The sequence below is a fragment of the Toxoplasma gondii genome, chromosome XII (assembly GCF_000006565.2).
Source record: "Toxoplasma gondii ME49 chromosome XII, whole genome shotgun sequence".
Taxonomy (NCBI): Eukaryota; Apicomplexa; class Conoidasida; order Eucoccidiorida; family Sarcocystidae; genus Toxoplasma; species Toxoplasma gondii.
In genome coordinates, this window is record NC_031480.1 from 6,043,790 (window position 1) to 6,057,565 (window position 13,776).

Below are 13,776 nucleotides of genomic sequence, written 5' to 3' on the forward strand. Positions count from 1 at the left end.
TGATCGCAACCATTTGTCCATATGACACCTCTCCTAGTCGTGTTGCATCATGTGAAATAGAACAAGTATTCATTTGAGTTCGCGTGTGTTCAAGCTCATCCGTGACGTTCAGTTTCCAGCGGCTGTGCCGCAGAGCAGCTCAGGGGAAAAACGGCGGGTTTTTACCCAAGGTTGAATACTGCGCAAACGCACCACTTCATAGAACGGCTTTCTCAACGGCATGCGTGTTAGCCTAAGTAAAACGGTGTCAGAGTATTCAAAGGGTGTCTAGTTTCGTGATGCTCAGAAGTATGATGAGTCGGACTAACTCTATCGCGGAGGTTTCTGACATAGTGTACGAGTAACTAAATAGATGAAACCTGCGCTTTTGGTCTTGTCACGAGAGTGACGAAGTGCGATTCCGCCACAAGCCAATCAATGCTGACACAATGAAACCATCGGAACACTGCCACTTCGTAAATCCGACGCATTGGACTGACGAAAGCCCTCCTTCTCTATTTTCCCGCGGAGCTATTCATGCCATACCAAGTCAGTATGGTCCTCCATCTATTCAAAGAAAAGGCACCACATTGGGAACCAATGCAGAGGCTGATCCCGTCCCTGGCGCAAAGGCGCTTTCGTCCTCCGGCTTCGGAATTCCGTTTTCATGGAATCGACGGAGTCCTGGGCATATTTCACTCCTTGAGGAACCTTCTGCGGCCGGGTCCCCTTCGCGCCTAAGTAAAGGTCTGAGTTGTTGTGTGAGATTTTTCCTCATTATCGTCTTCGCTATCTGGGTTCTGTTTCAGATAGTGGCAGTACGAAAGATTTTTTCTCCTTCCGCAGTCCACCATTCCGCACCGGGAAAAGAGACGGAAACAAGCTGGTCAGGTGCATTTTCCCCTCCGTTCAGAACAGAGAATCCACTACGGCTCAAACGTAAGGGTATATTAAGCCAAATGCATTATTTATGATAAAACAGCAATACAGTCAGCTCATCCTTTCGTAGTCGTGTCGGTCTAGCAGGTCTCGTGAAAAAGACTGGTTGATGGCTCTTTGTGGAACTCGCTCATTGAAGAGCTGGAGACTTTGACATCGCTATAACGTAGCGTAGACTCTCCCTGTTGGCGTAGTGTTTACGATATCGTAGCTATGTGGGGTCCTTGTAGCATATCCACTTGGTGTGCCAAGAACCGAACCTGTGGCGAAAGAGCTGGTGCAGAAGTCAATTGATCGGCCACTATTTCGTGGTGTGGATAGAGTGCATCAAGGTTCTTTGTTATCGATACTTGTATGGTTCTGGGCACCTTCAGGCTATCGCGAGTTCGTCAAAGATTTTCGCATAGACGAGGTTCTTGAAACAGAGTACGGGCAACGCCGGAAGGCCCAGCATTACGTTGGAAGCACATTTTACCCAAATCTTACACCCGGATCAAGGGGATGGCTAAACGCCCTTGCTGTATTCGATAAGCAAGAGCCAAATCGGCTGCACGGCCTGCTGGGAACCACCCGCAATGGAACTCCACTGTGGACCGAATTCCCCCGACCGCCACCATTGGAGAGCCCTCAAGTATGTATGGTGCTAGTATATTAGTTGTTGCGTATTTCTACAGTTAACATGCTGTTGGGTTCCCGCATAGGCCTTTATACAAAATATAAAGGCGCACCTAATCCGATGCATAAATGCATGGGGACTTACCAGACTGTAGAGAAGTCTATGCTTATTCTCACATTTTGTGTCTCCTGGTAAGTCAAATAAAGAGGTGCATGCTTGAGCAGGATGCATGCTAAGTGACTTTGTTTTGAGAAGAGACGTCCGAAAACCTGGCATAACGGTTCCTGGCGACATTGCTAAGGGGCGGCCCCGACCGTCTACAGCTTTTTCTTTGAGACACGTTGATGCGTAGCTTGTCTTTCTTCAGGTCGACAGAGAGGCAGAACTCAAAGAGGGAGGAGGATTTTATCGGCGTTTGTCGAACGCTTTGCCTCTTGACCGAGAAGCGCCCGACAGCAGGTAGGCAAGGAAGTCTATGCCACAAAGCGCCCACAAACATTAGAATACCCCGATAAGATGGTAAGCCGGCTAACGCGAAGCATGAAAGTCTACGCAGATGGGCAGACCGCCATATGAACAGGCTTTTCTTGTTTCTAGAATTGTTGTCTGCGTTGGCTCTCTCAGAGACCCCGTATGCCGCTCCATCTCGTACAACCTTCAGAAATTAAGTGACACTCTTGACGTCTCCATCGTCATCGCCTTCTACAACGAGCCAATGTCTACACTTCTGAGGACGATTCATTCGATTCTGAATTCCACGCCTCCTCCTCTCATTCGGGAAGTTATTTTGGTGAATGACTACTCCGATGACATCGCTCTTCTCCCCGGAGGATTCCTTGACCAATACACAGCTTACCTGCCCAAAACGTCTGTTGTAAGCCGCATGACAAACAGTCGTCATTGGGGAACTACTCTGGCAAATACTCCCGCAGAATTGGAAGAACGTGGGAAATAATTCAGTGCTGTCGTGTTTCCATAGAGCCAAATGTCCACTCAACATGTAGGGGCATGCACAGACTGAGCTAAACACATGCATATGTATGAGGAAGCAGGCGCATGTGCGCATGCGTACATTTTGTCCAGGCATACGCGCGATGATACACTGTTTTTGCTCTCCCATCCTCTCTAGTTCGGGCACAAGTACGAGAAGTGTATCCTGTTGATAGGCCCTTCATTCGTTTCGTCTTACGTAGGTGCATTTGGATGAACGGAGCGGGATTGTCTCTGCGAGGCTCGCAGGCATTCAAGCAGCTTCTTCTCCTGTCATAGTTGTTCTCGACAGCCACGTCGAAGTTAACATAGGCTGGCTCGAGCCTCAGCTTGATCGCCTATGGAGATCCCCCGAATCGATTGTTTTCCCCCAAATCGACAGCATCATTCCGACGGATTTCTCCTTCAGCAACACAAGTGGAATTGGGTGAGACAAGAAGTGGCGAACTCTGAGTTGGACTCTTGAAGTCGAGAAAACATTCTGCCTCATCCGTATCAAACCATGGGCTGAACTACTTTTTTACACAGCGATGTTAAATTCTGTGAGGCCCGACTTGTGTTTCTCATGTAGAGATGCAGCGATCTCATCGATGCTATACAGAGGTAGCCCTAGAGTTTCTTTTCCTGCTCCGTGAACTACAGGTGTTGGCTTTCGTTTAACTGGGATGTCCAAGAGCGATCAACACTCACTGGTGCTGTTTCTTCGCCCGAAGCCATCGAGTCCCCAGTCCATGCTGGAGGCCTCCTCGCTTTTCGAAAAGACTTCTTCCTCAGGATTGGGGGGTAGGTATATTTGCCTCTAGCATGGAGCCGGTTTGTGACTTCGTTTAGAAGACCTGAGGGGAGCAGCATGCAAGATGATGTTTTCTATCCGCATTTTGTCGAGAACGAACACAAGCGGCAATCATTTTTTTGATTGTCGGTAGTCAACTAGAGCTCATGCATCTGTGGTATACTGTCAGGGATTCTGCAATGCTCTACAGCAGTACCCAGATAGGTTACTATGAAAAACAAGCTTAGATCTCAGAAGTCCCTAATGTTAGATAAATACGAGGACATCAACCGTCACGCGTCGTTCGCAGCCCTGCTTTTAAAGGGCACCGTGGACACAGATAGACATTCCATGCAAGGCATACATGATTTCTTTTCCATTATTCACTATGGGTGGCTAGCAGATTTAAGCTGCGAATACTTTCGTAATTGATCTGTTTTTTGTTTTAATTGAATAACAATCTTGATAGTCTGGAAGCACTGATAAAGTCGCTCAAACGCAGAAAACAATCGGCCATAAATATACACATGAGAAAGATAGCTCCCATAAATACAATGCACTGTGAGATTGGATGACACAGGTACGACAACGGATTCTCTTTCTGGGGTGCCGAAAATGTGGAACTTAGTTTTCGAACTTGGATGTGCGGAGGCCGTTTGGAATGCATACCGTGCGCCCGCGTGTACCATCTGTTTCGGGAGGTGAGATACCAAAGTGGCGCGACATCGTTGCTACTTCTCGGGCTATGATAAAGTCACGAAGCGATACAGTTTAAAGTTTAACCTTGCAAACATTTGCCTGAGATGTATGCAAATGCGCTGAAGGACCTGGGAAGCAGCAAACACTGAACTGCTGTTCCCTTGAACCCCGTACTCCTTGAGGGGCGATGCGTCCGACAGAAGTACCGTATTATAGCAGGTTGTTTCCCATCAGCGCAGTTGCCGTTGTGTCTTCAAGAGAGACGATTGTATTTGCACTCGAAAAAAAACATTCAGGATACCTCCAACAGCATTTAAAGCGGGTTGAACGATGACGGAGGCAGGTTTTTAAGAGCTAAACGCCATCGATTGCCCTACCACACCTAACGACCAATCGTTTTTCGGATTGCAGTATTTGCTCAAAAGTATTGTAAACAGTCACGCTTGAAACATCGTTCAGATTCGGTGCCAAACTGTACACTCAGGGAGGAGTTGGATACGCGACTCCACCTGAAGCGCTATGGAAAAATCGCATGCGTACCGCAAGCATATGGATGGATGATTACTACGAGTTGGTTGCCGCTAACAATCCTTACCATCTGGACCACAAATCGGTGACTATTGGCAATGTAGAAGAGGTGAGTTAACGGTGCAGTGACGGCCAGGGAACATTCCCGCAAGTCTAAGCTGTTTGTTCTTCTTTGCCGGTTCAACAGAAAAACCCAAACAAAAGGAAATTTGCAGAAGCTCAGCTCAAAAATCTACTGACGATGCCATGAACAATAATCCAAAGTGTATTGTTTCCTGCTCGTTTTTTCCCTTGCAACGTCGACAATCATTTCGCCAGGTGCGTCTGTCGATGTTCACTCTTTTCTCTCTTTCCTGCCTACATGCAGATGGAGGCACTAAAGAAGAAGCTAAATTGCAAAAATTTCCAGTGGTTCCTAGACGTTGTCGACCCAAAACACGAGTTTCGACGCCTCGGCGAAACGATCTTAGGTCTGGGTCACATAAAGAGCGAAAACCGTAGAGACCTTTGCCTCGACGTAATGAACAATCCAGCAAAAGGAAGTTCTGTTGGTCTCTTCCACTGTCACGGTCTCCTAGGGAACCAAGGCTTCATTTTAACAAAGTAAGAAAGAGACAGAAGCGCGGGGAATCGAGGGAAGTGTTTACTGACGAACGACAATTTCCGGTCTGACTCAAGACCACACGTGAGTGGTTCTTTGATCTAACGCAGATATTGTTTTAAGTATGCCGCTGAAAGTATTCACAACCACACATGTTTCAATTGCAGAGGCAGATGTGCAAATGCAAATGAAAAAAATAAGTGGAGAGACAGGAATAGGCACGTGTAATCGTAGCAATGGAGTCGGGGATACACCACCATTGCGCGCCTGCAGGTGCCCTGCGACGCGGGACGTAGAATTCTGCGACAGAATGAGAAATCGGCTTCGTCCCGAACGTGAATGGCTTGACCGTTCACCACATGTCTGAGTCTATGTCATTACTGGCAGGAAGCCAAGTCAACTTCGCCTCCTCCTCGCCGAGAAAGATTCCCACGAGACACTATGTGTAACGCCCCAAGCAACGATGGAAAGCTGCGACACAACTTTAGAGACTGCACAATATGAGTTCGACTACGATACCGGAACAATTAGATGGACCGGAGAAGATGAATGGAAAGACACTTGTATGCAGGTTGAACCAGCGACTGGCAACGAGGTCAGCATCAGGTTGTCGTCTCTGTAGTAACTTTTGGCAAGGTGAATAAAAGTGTTGTTGCACGTAACTCTACAAAGTCAGGTTTTTATACGTTTGTGTGTGCTAATTTATCCAAGAAATTTGTGGAGTTACGCTTCTCATATACAAATACGGGTTATTGCCGGGATAGCGGCACTACGTTGTAGCTATGGCACAAGCTTCAAGTTCTGAGTAGCAGATCCTAAGTTCCAATACAACGAGCTCTTCCATCAGCTTATACACCTGCAGTTCTGCATGCTTTCTTCCTTTCGTGCACCGTGTATGTTGATGCAGCTGCCGCTGGTGAAGTGGAAACCCTGTGATAAGGCGAACCCCGATCAGAAGTGGTCCTGGCCTCCGTTCCCCTCTTCCAGATATTTGCCTGAAGAAGAGAAACGCCATCGAGGCTTACTGCAGGGACCGAAACTCATGGGCGAGCCACGGGTGTTAATAAAGAGCAAGGAAGATCCCTCTCTGTGTGTCGACGCGCTTCCACATCCTGACCACGGCACACGACTCGGAGCCACCGCTTGCAAACCTGGGGGATCAGTGAGCCAGCGATTCTTTATAATAGGGTAGGCTTCCAGCACAGCGCAAATACATGTTGTCTTTCCTTTGTTCCCGTCTTTCAGACTGGAGCAAGGTCCATGGCTATGTCGCTTCCGCGGGCGTTGAAACGTATTTGGCCGTTTTTCGGAAATGAAAATTTGGGCTTTCCTGCGGGCTATGAAAGGATAATTCCCACGTTTTACTATGGAGAAAAGTATGCAAACAGCCATCCGGTCATTGTACATCTGGTGTAGCAGAGGTTGAAGAACAAAAGCAACACTATACCGTACAGGGGATTGCTGTAGCCATGCTCAGACATTCCCTTGTCTCCGCTATGTCTCTTTCTCTTCATCTACTTCTCTAACGTAAACCATCAAGAGTTGCCTGCCACCTCTGTTACAGGATTTGCCAAGTGCAACGGGAATGTTTTGATTTGCCATTTGCTTTCTCTAACAGGAACACAGGTCAAATTATGTTGGACGCAAAAACAATTAGCGGTGACGCGCTTTGCATCGGCTATCCGGATCGCGTTTTCTTGTGCGAGGACGAGAAACGGACGAGAAATTTCTCTGTGGAAATTCGTCAGAACGGCTTGGTAGTTTGGACCGATTCCCCGGAAACAAGACAGGCTAAAGCTTGCTTGACGCTAGTCGACGCCCACAAGTTTTCAAGTCCTTCTCAGGTACGTGGCATAACAAAACGAATTTTAAAACGAAGGAGAAAGCTGTGGGGTATGCATAGCGTGAGAAAAGAGCGAGAGCTCCAAAAGTAGTTGAATCCGACTGCCAGAGAAGAGCCGTGAGACACGCGCGAGGGACGGGCATCTGGAACCGGTGAAATAAGTGTCACAAGCACGCAGGAAGTTTTCTCGTAGCTCATGCGACTCACGGTGAGCGCAGATAAGATACTTTGTACACAACAGCTAACATTATCTCTTGTTCGCTGTCTTCGGAATTGTTTATTTCTTCTTGTTAGGGTTTTGTTCGTTTCGAGGCTTGCGCCGAGACTGCCAACGATGCTAGCCAGCTCTGGATTGTGAAGGAGATACAAAACGGCAGAGATATGACCTCTTCGTAGCAACGTCTACGCGAAATAACAAGTATTTTTGCCTTTGGAACAGTTGCAGAAGGCAGCGTGTATGGCCGAGCGAAGTGTGATCAGCCGTTGACGCTTGTTCTTGAATGCCTCTTAAGGTTTTGAGTGACCCACCAGGGGGAAGCTTCCCTTCCCTAAACCACCAGCAGCCACCCCTTCCCATTGTCTGCGCAGACTTTCTTACAGCTTCCACTGGGGTCTTGTTACTCGTGCAATTCAGTTATGTACGTGAATAAATTAAGTGTTCATGTGATCAACGCAATATGCACGTGACGACCATAAAAAATGTTTCAACTGAAACAGTGGTTGTTTTTCCGGGCCTTCATGTCTCGTTGACTTGCGTGTTCGTCGACTAGCGATTGATCGGTAGTCGAAACTTGAAAAACTGTGCTGATAGGAATAATGTGGAACAAGCCTGTAGCTTGACTGTTTGTCGAAAAACATATAACCAAACATTTTGTCTCGGTACTTGCCAACATTGACAATTACCCTGTACTCGCACCTTTGCTTTGTCGAGTTGACGAACCGTTTCGCCACGTTCGCGACTACTCCGTCTTTTCGGTGGGTGCCGCTCTGAGCTCTGTGCGCGTCGAAGGACGTACTGGAGGCCAATATGCGGATTAACCTTGTAGCCAAAGTAGCACTAGCGATCAGTTTCGTCGCGAGCACAGAAACTGCGGGGGTAACTGCCATTTTGGTAAGTTTCAGGACTCGTCGGCGACTACTGTACTTGCAAGTCCTTCATGTTTCGTTGAAATTTCATATGCGCCCCTGGCAGATGGTTCGCAGTGCTGATGCTGCCAACATGAAGGAAGACCTCGGGTGTTGACGTTGCAGTTAGTATCTGAAGAAGTTAGAAGAGCAGGAGGTTTATCAAATTTTGTCTCGAAATGGACGATCAAGGATTAATTTTGGCGTCTCGCGACGTGGTACAAGGCTCCACGAATCATGCCCAGTTCCTGGTTTCCTACCAGTGACCATCATGTTTCCAAGCAGAAGCTCCATCGCTCCTCACCGTTCAGACGGCTAGTCATAACACTACACGAACGATATATCTTTGAGATGCCCCTGGTTTTATCCTTCTGTTCGCTCTAGGAAGGGCGGTGTCTAGCTTTTGAGGGTTGCGATGTCATGAAAGATCGCATGTCCTACGTTTCCAAGTGCTCCTGTAAGTCGTGTTGCCACTGTGTCTGGAAAATATGCATTGCGCAGAGAAGAATGTAAGTCTGACTCAAGCTGTACGCGTGAAGATGGTTTGTCCACGGCGGCGCTTTGGTGGGGTGGTCATCTTCTGGAATGAATATGCGCAAGACGCGAGGAGCACACAGCGATTACAGCTCATGGCCCTCTTTGAGTGTACGAACCCGCTACACCAGTTGCGGTGAAGCCGAATGTAGCATGGAGAAAACGATGCGAGACACGTTCTGTATCCCTGGAGAATCAGTCGCGCGATAAATTGTGTTTAAAACCTCTTCGTCCGAGGCTGCTTCGTCGAGAGTGAGATTGAACGCTAAAGTTCATGCGGAGGAAGTTTCGCATGTCGCCCATTCTCCGTTCCTACAGTGAAAGACTGCTAGAGACAAATAAATTTCATGCTTTCTTCATTCAGGGGTGACCCTAGCGTAACATGCCGGTGCAAGCGTGTTGCAACACCGGTGTGCGATAATCCATCTCTTACTTATTCGACTCCCCATTGCAAGCCGATGGGCGTTGTTGAGTCGCCTTTTCTCTACCTTTCAGACGAAATGCCCTTTTCTCCGCCGGAGCTGGGAATCCCTCTCCGACCTCGGCCCCAGGGCTCGAACGTTGGTTACACCATGGCGTTTATTTGGAACAGCTTGGAGGTCAAGAGAAGGAACATTTGACAATGCGAGCTGAAGAGTGGCATCTGGTCAGCGGTGCAGTGTCCATGCGAGGCAGGCGACCAACTGATGAAGATGTATGTCAGTTTACTCAGAAAACATGACAGACCAAATACCGACCATCTGGGATTCCCTGCCCAGCGAGACCTGGCAGCAGTCCCTCTAGGAAAGCATTTCCACCATGTAAACAATGCAGACCTACTTGTTTACACTGACGTGAAATGCCAGAGAAGTTTAGGCTTGTCACTGTTCCCGCGACACGATGAGTTTCGATGAAAACAGTGTTTCTGTTGACCTGCAACGTGCAATTTTTGTGCTGGAATTCAGACCATGGTCGTGGTCGCAGCGATTCATTCACATAGAAATATCCGTATTCAAGCGCTGTTCGATGGACATGGTGGCCCGAACGTCGCCCAATTCGCTGCCAATCGTCTCCAATCTCTCTTCGGTAACGGCCGACTACGGACGGGCTCAACACGATCCCTGACAGGACATGTGCTTTTACCAGAGCATGAGACGGCAGCACTGGTCACAGCATGTGAAGCTCGTGACCTCGCAGAGAGAAGCATTAGATAGTTAAAAATACAGTCCTACTGCTTAAATAACCTTTGCAGATGGAAGTGCCCGCCGAAAATCAACGTGTCCTATGAACATAACGTGCTTCGGCTTGCCGCAAATGCTCCCGTCAATTATACATCCCTGTCCTACACTGTATTTTTATTCTTCTCTGTGGTAACTTTAGGATGTGATGTGCCTCTCGTTGTGATTTGCGGCTCGCGTAGCGAGACAGAAGGGATACTCTCGACGCGATCTGGAAAAGATTTGCCACGCCTTGGATGAGGAACTCAAAAAGAACAACGTCCGTCGCGGCGGTTCCACGGGTGAGTCTGGTGGGAGAAAGGCCTTCAGTGGTCACGACATCCTTCGTCGTTTGCGCGTTTCCAAGCAAGTGCACTGGTACTTTTATTCCTGCTTCCTGCTGTTGTTTCAGGGGTAATAATGGTAATTGAAAAAGTGGAAAAGCCGGAAAAAGTCATCGTCCGCGGAAGGCAAATTCTGAAGGACCCGGGCCTCACACCCCTCAAAGAGCACTATCGAAAACAGGCAGGACCCGCTGAAGAAATAACTCTGGGGACCTCTGAGACTCCATTTCGTCTTCACGTTGCGAACGTTGGTGAGTCTGAATACGTTTCTGCATTCGAACCTGCATCTGTGTTTCTTGTGTATACCCGACACCAACTGAGGCTCCCTTGTTGGAATCGTACCAACGATACGCAATTGAGACATGTTGGCCCCTGGTATGTCCACCGACGTTTTCCAAAATATCTGAACTGAATTGTCACTTTTTTCCCTTTCAATGCGCATGTACACTGGCCACCTCTGACTGAAAAATAATCCCAAATGTATTGGCGACTGCGCCGGCGTCGTTTCAAATTAATAAGCGACATCAGCACCCACGTGTCGCACACGAGCTTTCTGTCTTTTGTTGGCGTGGACGCAGGAGACAGCCGGGCGATGTTGGTTTTAGAGGACGAATACTATGAGATGACAAAAGACCACAAGCCCGAAGATCCCGAAGAAAAGAGCCGCATCCTGCGAGCAGGAGCATCCGTCACCGATTCAGAGGGAACGTCTGTCCCTCGAATCGACGGGAGTCTAGCTCTCAGCAGATCATTCGGCGACTTCGTAAGTCCCGTTGGTTGTAACCAGCTTTTCTTCAGTGCAGCAGTATTGAATCATACAGGTTAACGGCTCTACGGAGAATCCGACGAAACGATCACATATAGACTGTGTATTGACATCAGGTTTCCTGTGCGTCTTGGTCTGCAGTCCCTCAAACAGGGAAGTGGCTCCACACCCGACGCGGTGATTTCCACTCCAGATGTCCGGCAGTTCTATGCTGGTTACAATGACTTACTTGTTCTCTTTTGTGACGGTAAGGTGGAACAGTGTGTGGACTATTACTATACGTTGCGCTCAGAACTGTTTCCGTCTCTTGTGCTGGGCGCTTTTTATGGTAGACGACTCCTCCACTTGCACTATGGACTCTGGCGGGTGCCAGCGAAGAGCGTCGCCGACTCTGGAACATACTATTTGGTCGCAGACAGTTGATGATATAACGTCCCGCGAATCCACATAATATTGACACTCGAAAATGATGACGTAGCCTATCATTCACTCATTCGATGCCTTGTTTCGCTACTCGCCAAAAACGTATCTGCTTCACTATGCAGGTGTGACGGAGCCTGTTGCTTCGAGCTGGCCCCAAGTGGCGGCATACACTCGAGAGATCTTCGTACAGACAGGTGATGTTGTGAAGACTGCCGTGGCTCTTGCCGAACAGGCTTACTCAGCAGGGTCGCAAGACAATCTCAGCGCAGTAGTTACCAGGTTGCGTCCGGATCCAGCAGAGGTTCCTGTCGCGACTCTTCATGCCCACGCATGGATGCGAGGGATACTGCGTAAGTTCCTAACTGCCTGTAATTCATCAGAAGAGATACGAACTCACTGCAGAGAACCAGCTATGGAAGAGCCCCACAGTTATTCGTCACCTGTGTCGAGCGGCCACAAGGCCTCTGGATGAAGTTAGTATCGGAACCGCTGCGGTTTTTTGCTCGGAACGGAACAGGCAAATAAGCGGAAACGCGTCACAGACTCAGTCTGCCTATCCTCACTTTTGTGCATTCTTTGCTTGCCATTTCATCTCGCCCTCTATTTGCTATACCGCGACATCTTCGCACAACTCTGCATCTCCGTTCGTTCGTCCTCACCGCAGAATTCTTTGAGGCTCGGCATCTTTATGAAGTGCGTCCACAAACTGATGAGCGGGCGAACTGCGAGTCGCACCAGACCACAGCTTCTATAACGTCTAAGAGAAAGTCTAACTTCTGTTGCTCTGACTTGCATTGCGTGCATGATAACTTGATATGGCAGTTTTTTTGGATCTTGACGATTTCTTATTTGGGATTACCTTATATTCATATGCAGGAACGGTACACACTGAAGATTGGTCACACCGACTACAGACGGAGAACAAAAACTTTTTCCTGCCACTGTTTTGAGCACTTGAAGAAACATTCTGCCAGGTTCTTGGTCGATTGTCTTGCAAATATCTGCCAGACGCTCGTCGTTCTGGGCTGAAATTCGAATCAATTTTTTATGGCAAGGAGGGAGATTCTGGAGACGTGCACAGAGAATGCGTGAGCATGGACGCAGGACTTATATGTTCATGAAATATGTTCTGTACGAGAGAACCGCGGCGGGCCGAAACGTTTCCTAGGAGAGCTATTCCACCTGTGACACCCCATGGAACATTGGCATCTGATGTTCCGTAGTTTCTATTGAGACGCTCGGGCCAGTTGGTACTAATGTACGCAAAAAAAGGATAGGGGGTTCTCGGTCGACTTCTCGTAAGTGGAGCCGCTGGTACCACGTTTTTCCTTGTTTATAAGCCGGTGTTTCACTCTTTGTTTACTCTTCGACTCATCGCAATTGTGTGTAGCCAAAGACGTGGAGACTTCGTTAAAAGTAATCGAGAACTCTGAGGTGGAGATGCAAGGACAGACTGTTCGAGTACGTTGTGGTTACCGCATAGAACGCCCTACAGCCGTGCGATTCACTACTTCCATTGATGACTATAACAAGATGCCGTCGCCTGATTCCTATCGTAGCCATCCCTTTGTACACACTGCCTCAAACAGACGGTTAAGTGCATTAATCTCTCAGAGAAGCGAGCGAACCCACATAGGGATAGTCCCAGCTGCGGCGCATAGCAACTTAAGCCACTCAAGGTGCTTTGCTGTCCAAACCAGAGGACTCGAAGATATTGCACGGGAAACACAAAACACGAATTCACAAATCGTATCTTCCAATGTGGAGGCCACCAGCAACCCATGTGTGTCGTTTGAACGGTTTCACTGCCGTGATAAGCTGCCCACTCTAGTGGTCAGTGAGGCGACACAAGTGTGGACGCATGGAGGTTCTGCTCGTCTGTACTTACTTTTCCTTCTCGAGTTAGATAGTTTCAGAATGCTGAGCTTGTAGCAAGACGCAGAGGTGTACATTCGTGACCTCGTTCGGCGCATAACTCTGGAAACTTTATCATGCGCTTCTTTCTGGGAATGACGAGATTCCCAACGCCAACGATGTATTCCAACTCACCATTCGTTCTTCTGGTCCCTCGCCTCTTTTCTCCCTTCCCCTATCCTTCATTTGCCTTCAGCGGCTGCGGAAGGCCGAGGCATTCCCTTTACATAGAAGCTGCAGCTAACTGGCGTTGTTAAAGTAGCATCTCGCTTTCAAGTGTTTGCATTCCTGAGCACAGACAGACCGCAACTATGCAAGGCAGCAGCTCTTCAGAAACCAAACGGTGGCAAGACAACAAGAAGTTGCACGCCATGTCATCGCAGACGGATAAAAAGTACACGAAAGCTCTGTTTTAACACCCTTGCGAGTTTGCCTGCAGGTCGGACTGGGGCGTGCATGCGTCTCACGAAAGTATCGATCTGCATGCTCTAGTGTGCGTTGCACTGC

General features: G+C 48.3%; 2 protein-coding genes across 2 annotated transcripts; both read left to right on the forward strand.

Annotated features, from left to right (window-relative positions):
- The first annotated feature begins 31 nt into the window (after positions 1-31).
- TGME49_278518 (N-acetylgalactosaminyl transferase) lies at positions 32-7,849 on the forward strand. The gene is made up of 14 exons (XM_018781804.1): positions 32-726; positions 789-797; positions 1,293-1,549; positions 1,902-1,993; positions 2,159-2,408; positions 2,728-2,951; positions 3,167-3,307; positions 3,877-3,997; positions 4,480-4,632; positions 4,891-5,126; positions 5,512-5,719; positions 6,032-6,312; positions 6,743-6,968; positions 7,262-7,849. Exons 1-14 carry the CDS (start codon positions 429-431, stop codon positions 7,361-7,363), a joined length of 2,598 nt encoding a protein of 865 aa, XP_018635131.1. The 5' UTR covers positions 32-428; the 3' UTR covers positions 7,364-7,849.
- TGME49_278510 (protein phosphatase 2C domain-containing protein) lies at positions 7,520-12,895 on the forward strand. Its single transcript, XM_002370513.2, has 10 exons — positions 7,520-8,078; positions 8,594-8,601; positions 9,122-9,320; positions 9,571-9,691; positions 10,026-10,124; positions 10,235-10,417; positions 10,745-10,929; positions 11,074-11,179; positions 11,478-11,705; positions 12,232-12,895. Exons 1-10 carry the CDS (start codon positions 7,995-7,997, stop codon positions 12,303-12,305), a joined length of 1,287 nt encoding a protein of 428 aa, XP_002370554.1. The 5' UTR covers positions 7,520-7,994; the 3' UTR covers positions 12,306-12,895.
- The last annotated feature ends 881 nt before the right edge of the window (positions 12,896-13,776 follow it).